The following is a 15675-nucleotide window of genomic DNA, read 5'->3' on the forward strand; positions in this document are numbered from 1 at the left end:
AAGTGAACAAAGCTTCTAAATAATCAAAAATGACATAAATTGATAAAACAGAATCACCAATAAACTGTGAAACAATAACTGATGTTGGATGGATTTACCTCTGGGCGTTTGCCCACTTCCACATAAGCGCAGACGGGATGGAAGGCTCCTGTTCCACACACATACAAGTGCGTCTGATTAAACGACTGCAGAACCTTTATGAAGTTTGAGCACTCTTTCTGCAGACAGAGAGAACAAAACATCAATTAATGATCATAAAAATGGCATATATATTGATGTAGTCAATATTTTACCAACAGAAACTTCCAAAACAACACCTTTAACATGACAGAGAGAAAAGCAAACTAAATATGTGGTGTATCTGTATTTCTTGATTCACAGTGATCACTAGGTTCTAAGATAAATAAACACATGCCATCTGTGTCAACAAATGGCGAGAGACACAGCTTATCACTTATCACACACACACACACACACACACACACATGCAGTGGACACTTAGGACACTCTTAAATGCATGAATGTCTGCAGAAAATTAGCATATTAAAATTTCTGATGGATCATGTGACACTGAAGACTGGAGTAATGATGCTGAAAATTCAGTTTGCATTACAGGAATAAATTAAATTGTAAAATACATTCATATTCTCTCTCTCTCTCTCTCTCTCTCTCTCTCTCTCTCTATATATATATATATATATATATATATATATATATATATAAAATTGTAATAATATTTTACAATATTACTGTTTCATTGCATTTATGATAAAAAACAATAAAAAACAATACAGTAGTGAAGATGTATGAAGTATTTGTTTACTTTCAGATTTGTATATATATATATATATATATATATATATATATATATATATATATATACTTACTGAAACAGTTATTGTGTTGATCTAAACCTGTGATTAGGACACCTGTGTGCACTTGAGGAGAACTGACTTCAGATATTCACTAATAATTACTTTCATATTATGGTTCACTCATAGGTTTAGGTTGCATAATGATGTGTTATGATGTCATCAGATTGTCATGCTGTAATCTGTGGAATCATTTCATGTTCTTTAATATTGCGTAATTCCTATGTTTATGTCATTGCTGTGTTCATCCAACTCCTACAACAGAATTCCACACACAGCGGTACAGCTGAACAACATGATCCCACAAGGCGCATTATTAAAAGGAAAATATTACAACAGCTGGAGCTGTTTTCAGTGGGGTGTTTAATGCATTAACAGGGAAATCCTGTTATAGGCGTCCATATATCCCCAGTGGCCTTTACTCTCAGGGTTAGTGTGCTTGTGTGTGTGTGTGTGTGTGTGTGTGTGTGTGTGTGTGTGTGTGTGTGTGTGTGTGTGTGTGTGTGTGTGTGTGTGTGTGTGTGTGTTTTGTTAGCTCCACTGTAGCATCTGAGCAGGGATTGGAAATGGAAATGTGCATGTGTGTGATGATCAGAAGCTTCTCAGTTGTGTTAAAGCCACGTGTCTGAGCAAGTCTCATCTGAAACAGACTGAAGTGACTCATCTTACAGAAAAGTATGACAACATATAATATGTGACTCAAAGATTTGGCTTTTTATACATTGTTTCTAATTTTTTTCTATATTCTACTGATACTTTAGTTTAGCTATATTTCTCCAACCTCCTATCCCAACCTAATATACCACGATGATTACATGTAACTGATTTGTATGGTGATTTCTCCCAGCAACCAGCAAACATTTGTTAATTGGATAACTCAGACTTAATTTAAACTGACATGTTTCTGCACACACCTTCATCAAGACAAAAACACATGGTTTTATTTAAAGTTTAAACTCTCCACTCAATGTATTGCTTGTTCACCTTCTTAATAGTGGATTGTCACTTCTATACACCTTGTTTGATAGTGAAATTGCACGGTAACCAATAGGAAAACAGTATTTAAAAGATTTCAAAAAGTTGCTTTGTCCATGCTATTGGTTTTGACCAAGCCTTATCTGAAAATAAAATTAAATAATAAGCGAATAATACAATAAATTGTTTTAAATGTCAATATGCTCATTAATTAACTCTAAGTGTAAAATGCATTTAAAACACTTTGAAATCACAACTGTGAATGAAATAAAATTTAACTACACTAAAATAAAATAAAATCATTTTATCATTTTATAGCAATTAAATACATATTTAGTTTTTAAATAAATGCTAATTTTATGTTAAGGTTATTTATTGCAAAAGCCACAGATGAATTCAAACTACTAATTAAAACCTTGTCTAATTTGACCTAACATGCAGCACCACCACCAACATAAATGGTTGTTTTTGTGAAGACTTCTGGTTCATAAGCGCTGATCTCACTCTCTTTTTGTTTCTTACAAATTGTGGCTGAGATCCTTCAACAGGACCAGCAGTTTTCTACCTTCATTGACCTTCAAAAGGGCCCTAAATTGACGTACTCCCATTTACTTCAAACAAGCTTGAGTCAGCCTCTCTTTGAGCAGAACGAGCCTCAGTCAATCTGTCTCTTTTCAGCAGCACCCCTCTCTTCACATAAAAGCCATCTTTCAGTGAGCACCCTGCCATTCATCGAAAACCATGTTTACATCAAAATGCATGTTATTGCAATTCAAATAAGCACCATTGAAACCCAACCAACCTTATAGTTTCTTTATGATGCTAACAGCGCAGAGGGCCGCTTTCTATGGCTCTATATGTTCAAGGCAGTGCCTCGGGCAGGATCGGCGTTGGAATTTATGAGAGCAAATGGCAGCCCAGCCTGGAAAGTGTTTACACACCATTGTCCCACAATTCAGTGATTTGTTTTTTAATCATTCTTCCACTGACATCTGCTGAACTGATTTTCTGAGAGAAACCTTCAACTTTGTTTGTGAAAGCAAAAGACAGATGACAGACAAGCCCAGCTTTACCTTCTCAGAATGAGTGGTTCTTGTCAAAAGCAAACCAATTCTGTCTTGATTTTGGATCCATCTCAAATATTACATTTACCTTCAATAATATACATATATAATGGAAAAAATATTTCCTTTTAAAAGGTGACGTATTATGTAAACACACAATTCTGCTCAAAAGATTGGGGTCGGATTTTTTACTGTTTTTGAACAAAGTCTCATGTACTCACCAAGGTTGCATTTATTGGATTAAAAATAAAGTAAAATATTGTGAAATATTATTACAATTTAAAATAACTGTTTTCTATTTTAAAGAATTTTAAAATGTATTTTATTCTTGTGATGCACAGCTGAATCTTCTGCATCATTAGGCCAGTCTTCAAAGTTGCAAAGTTGCATGATCCTTCATGAATTAATTTTATTGTGCAGCTCAAGTAACATTTCTTCTTATTATCAAAGTTGAAAAATTCTGTAAAATATTAGGTCTGATAATCACTCTCTTCGCAGCTACAGATTTTGGTGTAATAATTTTTGTAGTTTCATCTTGCTGATCTAATTATAAGCTATATCATGCATACATGTACTACAAAGCGAGTCACATGAGAGATGAAGCAGAGAGAAGTGGAACAGTGCAGACAAACAAGCAGTTCACTGCATCAGTGAGGTCTATCCGACGGATCTCAGGGTCGTGAAGAGGACAGAAGAGAGAGGACAGAAAAAAAAAACAAAGTGAAAGAGAAGCACATACCTGGACGTCTTTCCCAGCCCACTTGCATTCATCTCGTCGAGAAGGTGAAGGAGGCCAAGATATCTACCGGTTAGAGAGAAAGAGAGAAAGTTAAAGGAGAAAGAATACTGGGAAATCTTTTTTGTCTGTTAACCCTAAGAAAACCCACTGCAGCAACCTACTTGTTTTGAGCAAGTAAAAAAAAAAAAAAAAACATTACATATTTTTAATATCGGTTAAAACTACAAAACAGCAGTAATTCACCATAAAATATACCAAAGCAACAAGTTCATAAGGACAATATTACAATTTGAATCTCCTAACATGCAATACACACACATCACATTAAGATAACATACTGATAACCAATTTGGATCAAATGTATCAATCTACAAAATATATTTGACCTGTAATATTATTGTATCATATATTATATAATTAATTTTATAATTTAATACAACATGTTTAGTAATAAAAAAAGGGAAATGTACTTAATCAAGAGAGGCCTTCAAGTTAAATAATAAAAAATATTTATTATTATTTAACAATGTTGAAAAGAGTTGGGCTGCTTATTTTATTTTATTTTTAATGGATTTTCTTTTCGCTCAGGATTCTTTGATGAAGAGAAAGTTATATATATATATATATATATATATATATATATATATATATATATATATATATATATATATATATATATTACTTTCTCTTCCTCAAAGAATGTAAAGAATACATACATATATTGTAACATTATAAATTTGTAATATTATAAGTATCTTACTGTCACGTTGGACCCATGTAAGCATCCTTGCTAAATAAAATTATGAATTTCATAAATAAATAAATAACTTATTGACCCAAAATGGTCAGAACATTTGTTTATCCTAATTTCTAATTTGTTAAACCATAAGTACTTGTATACTTCGTAAAATTAAATTTCATAATCATTAATTCATAAATATGCATAATCATCAAAATTTGTATAACCACTGACTTCCTCACAATATGCCTGTCCCGAAACTTTCCCCATATTACCTTTCTTCTGTGAAGGTTAAGTTTATAAAGTTGTATATAGACTAAAGTGGGCTGTGGTTTTGCCTGGCGCCGTTTGTCTGTACTTTGCTACGTTTATTTTGTTCATTATTTATCCAGGTGAATGGATAGCAGCTCTCAGCCAGACTATGTGATCAGAATGACAGCTTTGCCCTGAAATATTCATATTCTTTTCACTGGAAACAGATCCCCCTGTGTGCTGATGTGTTCATGTTTGTGTGTATAAGACTGAGAGAGAGAGAGAGAGAGAGAGAGAGAGAGAGAGAGAGAGAGAGAGAGAGAGAGAGAGAGCAAGAGAATAGGAGATAGAGAAAGAGCGAGAGACCATGTATAAGTGGCAAGTACAGCTATTTATTTTTTACTTCTGTGCATATAAAGCATGTAATCCAGCAAATATTGGATTCAATCTTATCAACTTTTTTCTGTCGATTATGACAGCTTTTCTATTTCTTATTTAAACAGATTGATTGTACGACTCATTGATCTGAGAGTGAACACCTCAGTATTGGGGTAAATATTGCCAACCTAATTTGGTTTAATAATTGAACTGTGCTCTGATTTCGGAGTGTCATCTCTCCCTCAACAGGTGTAATTCACGTTTTGACAGTTAAAACTCTCTCCCACTCTTTACCATGTAACTTATATTTAGGCATTATGATCACTTGTATAGTTATATATTCAAAATCCAATGCTTTATCACGCTTCAAACAATCATCACGTCTGTCTGCTGATCCTTAGTGATGGCTAAAAGTTCGGCCGTGATGTCAACATCAGCAGAAGTCATCTTTCCAGTGTACGTGTGTGTTTAGCAATGTTGTGATGACTGACTGGATGCACAACATGAACTTTTTGGGATTGTTTGCTAACCAATTAGCCTATACAATTTATGTGTTTGAAAACTGTCAAATTGACCCCAGACCAGCCCAAATTTTGTCCACCCGACCAAGCCAATTTTATCCTGCAAAATCAAATCTAAAACAACCCAATCTGGCAACATGTGCAATGTTGGCCATCCAAAATGGTTAATGTCATCCTGATTGTTTTAATAGCTGTTCTAAAACCCTCTCCTTACCAATTGCATGTCCAGATTGATGTCCACCAAGTTGAAGGACAGCACATGGTCTTTGGCCCCCACAAAGAGCCGGCCTCTCTCCTCGTCCAATAAAAAGGTGTGATAGGCAGTGCTGTTGGCCAATCCATTGAAAGTGAGCAGGTTGTTGGAATCCAACATTTCTGTGGGAAAAAGTGAATATAGTATATTGGATTTATTGGGTCTCCTACAACCTTCAAAAGCAAAAGCTGACAGAAACATTAACAACCATATGCTGAGCTTTCAAATATGCTCCACAATAAGTAAAACATGATGCTTTGATTGATTGAGTTACATAGTTGAGAGGGAGACAGATAGATGGACCTTGGCTCTGACAGTGAACAGCTCAGCAGGGACGGCAGCTCTGCTTTAGTGTGTGTGAGACGTGTTACTATGGCTAAAAGACAGCTGGGAAAGCTAACGAAAGATATTTGCTTGTGGATTTTGCTTTTGTTCCTCATGTAGTTTATTCTCTGCATAGCAAAAAGGAACAGACTGGAATTTGAATGCAGTGATGATATCTGAGGGCTACAGTGGATATTCAGTGAATAATGACTGTCAGTTGTGGTTTGTTCCTCAATAAAAAAAAAACAATCATGTTACTTCAGACGACTGAGAATAAAATGTATGAGTTGTACGAAACATTTATTTTTCGGCTATCAAGACCTTTATGGAGGACTTATGCATGCACTATTTAAAAAAATACTTTGAACAGGATGTCTTACATCTTTAATATACTTTTAGAAAAAAAAGGTACAAAAGCTGGCAGTACCCTTCAAAAGGTACATTTCTGTACCTTATTTACTTCTAATGAGTGCATATTAGTAGCTTAAAAGTGTTGGTACCTGGATGGCTCAAACTAGTGACTTGAAAGGGTATAGCCCCAGTCACAGCTCTGGTATCTTTTTTTTCTGAGAGTTTACATCTCTTAACTGATATTCTATGCAAGAAAGTAAGTCATACAGGTCTGGAACATGTTTGAGGATGGGTAAAAAATGACTGTTTTGTCAGAGTCAGCATGTAGCAGTAAACATACAGACCTAACCGTGGGTCTCTGTCCATCATATATAACTCTTAAGTTTGTTCTGTTAGTTGGTGTGTGGTGTGAATCCAAGTTACAGAAAATGTGCGACAAGACCAGCAAGCTGTAATTACAGCATATGTTTTAAAGGGAAGTAAAATTTTCCCTGCCGTCACACTTAAATTGCTCTCCAGAGGGACTTTAGTAGCAGCTGAGAAATATGGAAGTGTTTGGACAATTATTGTAACCTATGATTGTGTGTGTGTGTGTGTGTGTGTGTTAGGTTGGTGAACGCGATTAATTTGACCAACCAATCAGAATTGAGGGATAACTTTTCAGTTATATAATATCTGTTTTAGGCTTACGATCAGGGTTAGGTGCTTCTACACCCTTGTTAATCAGCTATCACTCCTGATTTTAGGAATAAATTATGGGTAGGGCTAGGTTTAGGGTTAGGGATTGGGTTAAGTCTATATTTTTGGACAGTTATGTTGATCCAGGATCAACAAAAGATGTTTATCCAGGAACATGTCTTACTTGCCAAAATCACAGCGACCGTGTTGGGTTTTAAGTTGTATTGGGTTAAGGCAAAAAGGGCAGCAGATGAAACACACACACACACACACACACAGCGTGGGATAGAATTATCCACATTATTTTTAGCTTCCAAAAAATATTTTTAAGCCTGTTGCTTACCTACCAAAAATCGCAAATTAATTATTTAATTCATTCATTAATAAAAACCATGTTATACAAACAGACACAAACATAAACAAGTGAATGAAAGAATGAATTAAGGAATAGTTAATACTTAAAGCAAATTTGCATCATTTAAATCTTCATAACTACACACTCACACACTTATAATGTATATTTATGTCAGAAAACGGGCTTTCAAAGGGCCTGAAGGGAAAAGGACGAAGAACAGGCAAGAGGAAAGAGTGAAAGAGGAAAGTGTAAGAAAGGAAAGATAAAACCTGTGGAGTGCCACAGAGAATAGAAGACCAGAACAGAAGAAAGGTTAAGACTAAGGTTGAGATGACTTAAAAGAGGCCAGTTATAGAAGAGGAGAAAGAGAGAATGAGAGGCAATCTCTCGCTTGGGTTTGGAGTGGCTGTGGTGTTTCCATTTGGCACCATGACTAAAAAAAAAAAAAAACACTCAGAATGCCTTTTGTACACATACGAAACACTGTGGAATTCATCTCACCATCACCATCACTCACCATGCTCACAAAAACACAGGCTTTTTCCTTTAAGTTCAGTCAAAACCTTACACAAAATCAGACAGTTTTTCACTATCTCTGTGCTCACTATGGGGAAAGGAATTGTGGGACTGGTTTAAACATGGAAAAATTTGTAAACGGAGTACTATTATTCACTGCTGAAAGCCAAATAAGCAAAACAGATAAATGCACATTTAGACTTTTTTTGCATACTGTAAACTTGCAAAAAAGAATTGCAAATATGTATTTATTAAATAAATGTACAATGTACAATATTTGCTTATTTTAAATCAATATATTAATTAGGCTTATGTGCAATGATATTGAATGATAGAATATCACTAGCGTACAGTTCAAAGCAATGCATTTTGCAAATCCTTTTTTGATGTGCTTTATGCTCACCTCTGCTTCTGAAAGTGTAAACGTGTGGCTATGTGTGTTTGGTGGTTTTGCATGAGTGTGTAACATCAACTGACACAGGCGTCTCATCGGATTGTCAAAGGTCTGCTTGCGCAATGCACTTGGTGCTGAGAAGAGGTCTAATTAAAATATTCACACATATAGCAGTCAAACACACACACACACACACACACACACACACACACACACACCCTCTTGCAAAATGACTCAATCAACAATCACAAACACTCACTTTAGAGAGGAAATTAAGTGAACTTGATTACTGTCAAATTTTGAAAAGCATTGCATTTGAACAAATAGTCTGTGTGCAGCCAAATGCACAAATGTGTGAATGTTCTAAAACATTGTGGCTCTATTGTAATTGTGTCATCATTGAAACATATCAATCATCAAGTTTACCTCTGGTAAATAGGTGAAAACAAAGCATGAGGAAATGTTTAGATTTTTTTAACGTCTCTGTTATGATCCAGATGGTTGCCAGGGCATTTCGAACTCATAAATCAGATACCACAGATAGAACATCATCAGGCACTTAGTACATCATTCTGCGCATTGTGCATGTCTTTGAGTGTGTGATCAGACTGAGGTGTACATTTAATTGGGTTTGGTAATAAAATACCGTCTGAGAACATTAAGTTTTCAACCTGGAGCAATAAAATCTGATCTTGTGTAAAATGTGAATATAAAATTTATGATCTAACTGCCTAGTAAAACAGTGAAAAGTGTTTTTTTTTTTTTTAGTAATATCCATTACACTCCGGTATAAAGACTCAAGAAGTAACTGCTCTTGGCAGGTTTCACTTAGAATTCAACTAGCGACAGTTGCTGTGTGAATCAATAGTGCATGAGCTGTAATTATCATATAGCCCAGAGTTATTTATCTATTAAAGACTACCTGAGAACACCCTGAGGAACAGGTTCTCAGAATGAAGGATTTGAGCTGCAAAGACAAAGACAAGGAACACCAAACGGGTTCAATCTAAATATAAATCTAGATGTACTAAATATTTAAGATTGGGAAGATCAAATGTAAAACTTTAGCAATCAAAAAACTAATGATACTGATTAGAAACACATTTCACAAAGTCTACAATGAAATCTGCAGATGTATTATTGGTTTGTATTTGGGAAAAGATCATTTTAAAACCACTGAATTGAAATGATTCATAATTTTTCAACATGTTGGAAAGGAAAACAGTTTCAGTAGGTAAGAAAAAAACGCACTTGGTAAATGACAACATGCTAACTTCAACAGACAAAATAGAAATACAAAACGCATAAATGTTATCTTTATGCTTTATATATTCTCTTTCAAAGTTTTACGGTCAGTTAATAAGGTTTTTATTAACCAATTAATGCTTTTATTTATTCAAGTTGCATTAAATGTATCAAAAGTGACAGTGAAGACACTTATAATGCTATAAAAGATTTCAAAGACAACTTTCTATTCATCATTAAAAATGTATGAAACTAAAATATTAAGCAGCACAACTGTTTTCAACATTGATAATAATAAAAAAAAATGGTTCTTGAGCAGCAAATCAGCCTATTAGAAGGATTTCTAAAAGATCATGTGACAATGAAGAGTAATCATGCTGAAAATTCAGCTTTGTCATCACAGGAATAAATACAATATTAAAATGTATTAAAATAGAAAGCAGCCACTTAAAATTGTAATAATATTTTACAATATTACTGTATTTTAGATCACATAAATGCAGCTATAGTGAGCACAATCAACTCATAAGACATAAAACATAAGAAACTTCTTTAAAAAGAAAAAAACATTTAAAAACCTCAAACCTGAAATAATAGTGTACCATGGTTTAGCTGAGTCAGGACATACCGGGTAAAGCTCTGTGTCAGATTCCAAAACATACAGTGCCCCTGCCTGGCATTGTGGGTAATCTACAGTAGTAGCAAGCAGTCACAAAGGAGGAAGTGGCTTTAGACATGCTGCTTATCTGAACCTTTAAAGAGGAGAAAAGCTAGTCTCAGCCTCTTCAAACCACTGAGACCGTCTCACTGTCTCTTTCCCTGCATCTATTGTTGTGGAAAAACATCTGAGAATACAAGAGAGGAGGGGAGGGCAGGTGGAGGCAGGCGAACAGTCCCATCTGAGGCTGATAAAAATAAACTTCCCTACCCTACATGCTGCCTGCGCTCTCTGCTCTGCAGGGCACATGTGTGTGTGTGTGTGTGTGTGGGCAGATGAAACATGAGCACTATCCACACTCACCTTTTTCCATTGATCACAGCATGCATGTCCATCTAATCAAATCTGGAGTTCTGATTATTAGCATACATAATTGTTTGAACTCTTTCCACAGGATCCAAAGATGATTTTAAGGCAATCAAATACCTGAAATCAAATCCAATTCCCCTCTTGTCTTTTTGCTTTCAAAGGGGAAAACCTCTATTATGGCATAAATATTTTCCAGAGTATTGTTTTAGGTGTGTGAGCTCTAACACTGCGGCTTTATTTCTGAAGAGGATATGGAGAGTTCACATGCTGCAAATGCAATCCAACACCAGATTCTTTGCATGTTTGTGGATTAAAAGTTTAATTCAAGTGAAATAAAATTTCTCTCATTCCTTCATGAGATTATAGCTGTCTTGAAACATTAATTTCGGGATGGGATAACTTTACACCAAAAACATTATTCGACCACATATCCACACACACACATATACATACATACAGTACTAAAGTAGGCAATCTCTTGTTTCTTTTCCACTTATTTGAGACAACATGCAGCCACATCCATTATCCTGTTCTTTATGTCTTTCCACACCAGTTGACATTTATGTAAAGGTGTTATTGTTAACTTGCCCTGGGAACTTTCAGCTCAGAGGGGACACTGATACCATCCATGTGAGGAACACCAGTGCTCAGTCAGGACTTCCTCATGGGTGGCTTCCTCTCCACACACACACACACACACACACACCTCTATTCTATGGAAATACAGCTGTAGGGACTCTACAGCATGTATGTGAATGTGTACAGGTTTGGTTGCACGTGTAAGGATCACATTTTGGAATATATTCTCACTCAGTAAAACACAATAAAAACAACTTATGAAGATATTTAAAGTGGTCCTCAATATTTAAGTGTCATATCAGGGAATAAGCAAGCAAGCAAACAAAAGTGCATAAATGAACAAATGAATAAGCGAATAAATAAATTCAAGTTAGCAATAAGGCATTTACTTTTTAGGGTGTTCTTTAGGGCATCTGCAATAAACATTACCACACAAACACACAATTTTAGTCAAACTGGTTTTTATAACTATTAATGCTTTTATATGTTACGTATATATATTACGTTTTAAGTTATATTTATATTTCTTAAATATAACTTTAAAATGTTTTTTTTTTACACTTTCTTTCTTTAAGCCAACCTAAAATGACTACAAGCAAACAATTCTAGGATTCTCACAAAAAAATGGCTAAGCAAATGGTTTGACGTTCGTTGCTACTGTTCCAGACTAAAGGAAGACGAAAAAAACACTACTTAAATAAATAAATAAATTACACACAGCCACATGCATTTGAATTGATGAGAATTCAGCAAAGGATGAATCAGCCAGACTGTGCTGACAAATGTGCACAGGTGTGTGAGTTTGCTCTGGTGCTGGTGGATATCAGAATCAGTCTTGGCATTTCACCAAGCCGTGTTTGCTTAGATCAGCCTAGAGTACATTTCAAACACACACACACTCTCTCTCTCTCTCTCTCTCTCTATAGATGCACAAACACATATTCCCTCTCCATCTCTCTTTGTCTCTTTCTTCATTGTTTTCCACACAAACAGTGTGTGTATGCCTGTAGGTGTCAGTGTTTGATACGGTAAACAGCTCCAGAGGTGTGTGTGTGTTGGGGCAGATGAGAGCTCTGGGTACTTAAGGAGCCCCGCTGTGTGTTTGTGCATGCGTGCGTGCTGGATCGAGCACGTCTGTCGCCTGACAGTCACACACCGCAGTTCATATAGAGCTCAGCTTCCACCAGCCAGCTAATGAGGAGCTGTCAGTGCAATTAGAAAGCTGGCAGAGAGAGAAATGGCTCACTTTTATACAACCATCTGCCCTGACTGTTAAACCTCTCTCTGTGTCTCTTTCTAATTAAAGAGGGAGGGAGGAACTAGCTCTTGCCTTTAAACACTCGTTCTGTGAATTCACTCACTTCATCACGAACACCAATCGGATGTGAAGAGTTGTAATGTTTTAACAAAACCGCACCATTAAAAACAGCCACCTGGGATTACACTATTAAATTAAATTAAATTCATGCATTTAGCAGACACTTTTTTCCAAAGCGACTTACAGTGAATTCAGGCAATCAATATTTACCTATCATGTGCTCCCGGGGAATCGAACCCCCAACCTTGCGCTTGATAGCACAGTGCTCTACCAATTGAGCTAAAGGATCACATTAGATTAGATTAGATTAATTAGATTACTATCTGCGATTATCATAACACACTCTCTCAAAACACTGGAAATCTTATAAACAATTTACTCTAGCCGAGCAACAAAAGTGGAGGAAAGCACATGCAGAGAAGATTATAATAGATCATTGGTTTTCAAGCAGTGGGTCATGAGCCAAAAGTGGACAAGTCTGTTCTGATAGGCGGCAAAAAATGTCTGTTATGATAGGGGCTAACAATGCTTGTACAGCAATAATAAAATCTAACATCCTGCATAGTTATTACAGCGAAATAAACAGGCTTTTCCACATATCCTATTTATGGTGCAACTTTGGTGTATCTTGGCAGATGCTAATCAAATTAGCAGATGCCAACATAGACAGTCTGAATGACATGTTCTCATATTCAAAATAGAAAAAAAAGACATGAATAAATCTTTGCAAAACCACCGTGATAGATCATTTATGATTGACTGATATTATTAAGTTAGACTCAAAATGTACAGGATGCAAATTAAAAACAGAGTTTAGTCTGTATACTGTACGTTTGAACTGTAGACGTGTAGGTGTTTCAGGGAAACAATGAATGCCAGCGGTTTAAACATTCCCACCTGTGCATCCAGACAAACGCATTCAGCCCACAGGCTCTGTGAACGCACAAACTTAACATCACATGCCTGATTTAATCTGTGAATAATTACCCAATATTGTGTCATACTTGTAGAATAATTGTGTATCTTGTAGAATTAAACCTAAATGCTTCCTTCAAACAGAATACTGTAAACCTCTAAACTGTACAAAATGCTTCAGTCCCCTGTGGTAACAGCTTTTTTTTATGTTAAATGTTATTTTTAATATGACTGAATCAACCATAACAGGTTATCCAAACAAAAGTAATATTTCAGGTCAGATAAGGTAGAAATGTGCAGATCTACTATTTTTAAGGTAGAATGTTATAAATTAAGAAAGGAGAGAGAGAGAAAGAGAGAGAGAGAGAGAGAGAGAGAGAGAGAGAGAGAGAGAGAGAGAGAGAGAGAAAGAGAGAAGGCATTGTTTAGAAAATCTAAGATTAACACTTAACAGAAAATAAAAAGATTACTGGAATGTTTGGATGGATGTTTTACAAGAAAATAGTAATTCTGCTTTCTACTTCAAAATTTCACATTCAATTCACTGTGTTGCTTTGTAATTATTTGTTTAATTTACTTGCAATTTCTCAGTGAAAACTGTTAAATCCTACACCAACTTTTTTCTTTGTCGTTGCACTACTGGAAAAAAAATCAACATTTTTCTCTATAATTTCACCTCTCAGCATGCACAATTACTCTTTCAATACCACCTCTCTGATATTTTAATTGTGAGTAAGGAATGCAAATATCCATAAGTATCCATGACTGAATAAATTGCCTAGCTTCACTTTCAGAAACATCTTTCAAAATTACCAACCATGCATAATTAAACCATGTGAATCATATTAATGAAGCAACCAGACCTGTATGCCAACTCCAGACAAGAAAGCATCAAGAAACTTTAACATTTACTCTTCTAAGATTCCTCAATCATTTTCTGATTTCTCCCTTTCCCAAAATCAGAAGGTGACTGACCTTTATATGAGAGTTTGAGCCTGGGTACGTTGTTCTTGCTCTTCTGAGCGTCGGTTCCTCTCTCCGGCACGCCGAGCATCCACAGAAGCAGTACAATCCCCCACAGGTAGTCCATTTTCACCCCTGCCTGTGTGCAGTCCACTGGCCTCTGGTAAACACTGTTTCGTTCAGCAATCCAGTCCTTCAGAGGATGGAGCAGGTGTGTCTGTATGTACAATAAGTCACACAAAGATCACATCTCTCCTGGTGAAGCAGTCACAGCCTCAGGAGAAGAACACGAGTGTCCAAACCACTCACTGTCTCACTTTAAAGTGTATTCCTGTGGTTGTTTATCTCCTAGATGTTGTGCGCTCTTCCTGTCTGACTGTTTTAAAGAGTAACACAGTGGAGACTAAACTCAACTTAAGCTCGGTGAAGCCCTAGGCGCTTCTCTCTCTCCCTCTCTTTGCAAAAGCTCAGTGCACACGGTCACAGCGCAAGACTGAGAGAGAGCGGAGCCAGCTGAGAAAGACTGTGAGTGAGAGAGAGAGAGAGAGAGAGAGTGAGCAAGAGGAAAGGGGAGGGCTGTGCTTCCAGCAGAAGATCCTCTAGGTAGATTTTTTCCTACTTCCACATCCCACACAGAGTCAAAGTTGCACTCACTCTACAAGAATCATTCTGACATTGGAGGGCATGTGTGGTTGATATATTTCCTGACCTCACTGTCCTGGTTTCCAAATGTTTATTTTGCTCTATATTAGATGCAAGAACAGACTTTATGTCCTTCTCAGGACATTAGGAAGTCGTCCCTTCCTGTCTGTGTCTCGCACTGTTCTCTGCCGCCCAGGAGTCTGAAAACACTCGTCAAACTCCACCCTCACACCAGACGTTTATTTTTAGCACGTCTCCACGTGTGAGGTGAAAGCGTGTGACAGGAAGGATGATATTCCATGTTTAAAGAAAGGCTGGTCAGGACGCTTATAAAGTTAAAGGGATAGTTCATCATTTACTCATTTTCATATCGCATATCAGCTATTTACACTGTCAAGATACAAAAGTATCATAAAACTGGTCAATCAAACTTGTGTGCCTTATTTGTGTGAAGAACAGACTGAATTTTAAACAATTATTTACTGATAATCTTCTCTACTGATGGATCTCATAAATCGCAATTGATGTGGCACATCAATTTTTATTTTATTTTATTATTATTATACATTTATTTA

At 36.0% G+C, this 15675-nt stretch overlaps 1 protein-coding gene across 1 annotated transcript in view; it reads right to left on the reverse strand.

Moving 5' to 3' along the window:
- LOC132101670 (semaphorin-3ab-like) overlaps positions 1–15268 on the reverse strand; it is a 30506-nt gene extending 15238 nt beyond the window's left edge. Inside the window, exons 1-4 of the mRNA XM_059506790.1 lie at positions 14471–15268; positions 5755–5915; positions 3651–3713; positions 99–218 (exon numbers count right to left, since the gene is read on the reverse strand). Of these exons, the coding sequence (XP_059362773.1) occupies positions 99–218; positions 3651–3713; positions 5755–5915; positions 14471–14585 (459 nt within the window). The 5' untranslated portion in view covers positions 14586–15268. The remainder of the gene's footprint in view (positions 1–98; positions 219–3650; positions 3714–5754; positions 5916–14470) is intronic.
- Positions 15269–15675: the final 407 nt, after the last annotated feature.

Source organism: Carassius carassius, chromosome 23, assembly GCF_963082965.1.
Source record: "Carassius carassius chromosome 23, fCarCar2.1, whole genome shotgun sequence".
In the NCBI taxonomy this organism is placed as follows: domain Eukaryota; kingdom Metazoa; phylum Chordata; class Actinopteri; order Cypriniformes; family Cyprinidae; genus Carassius; species Carassius carassius.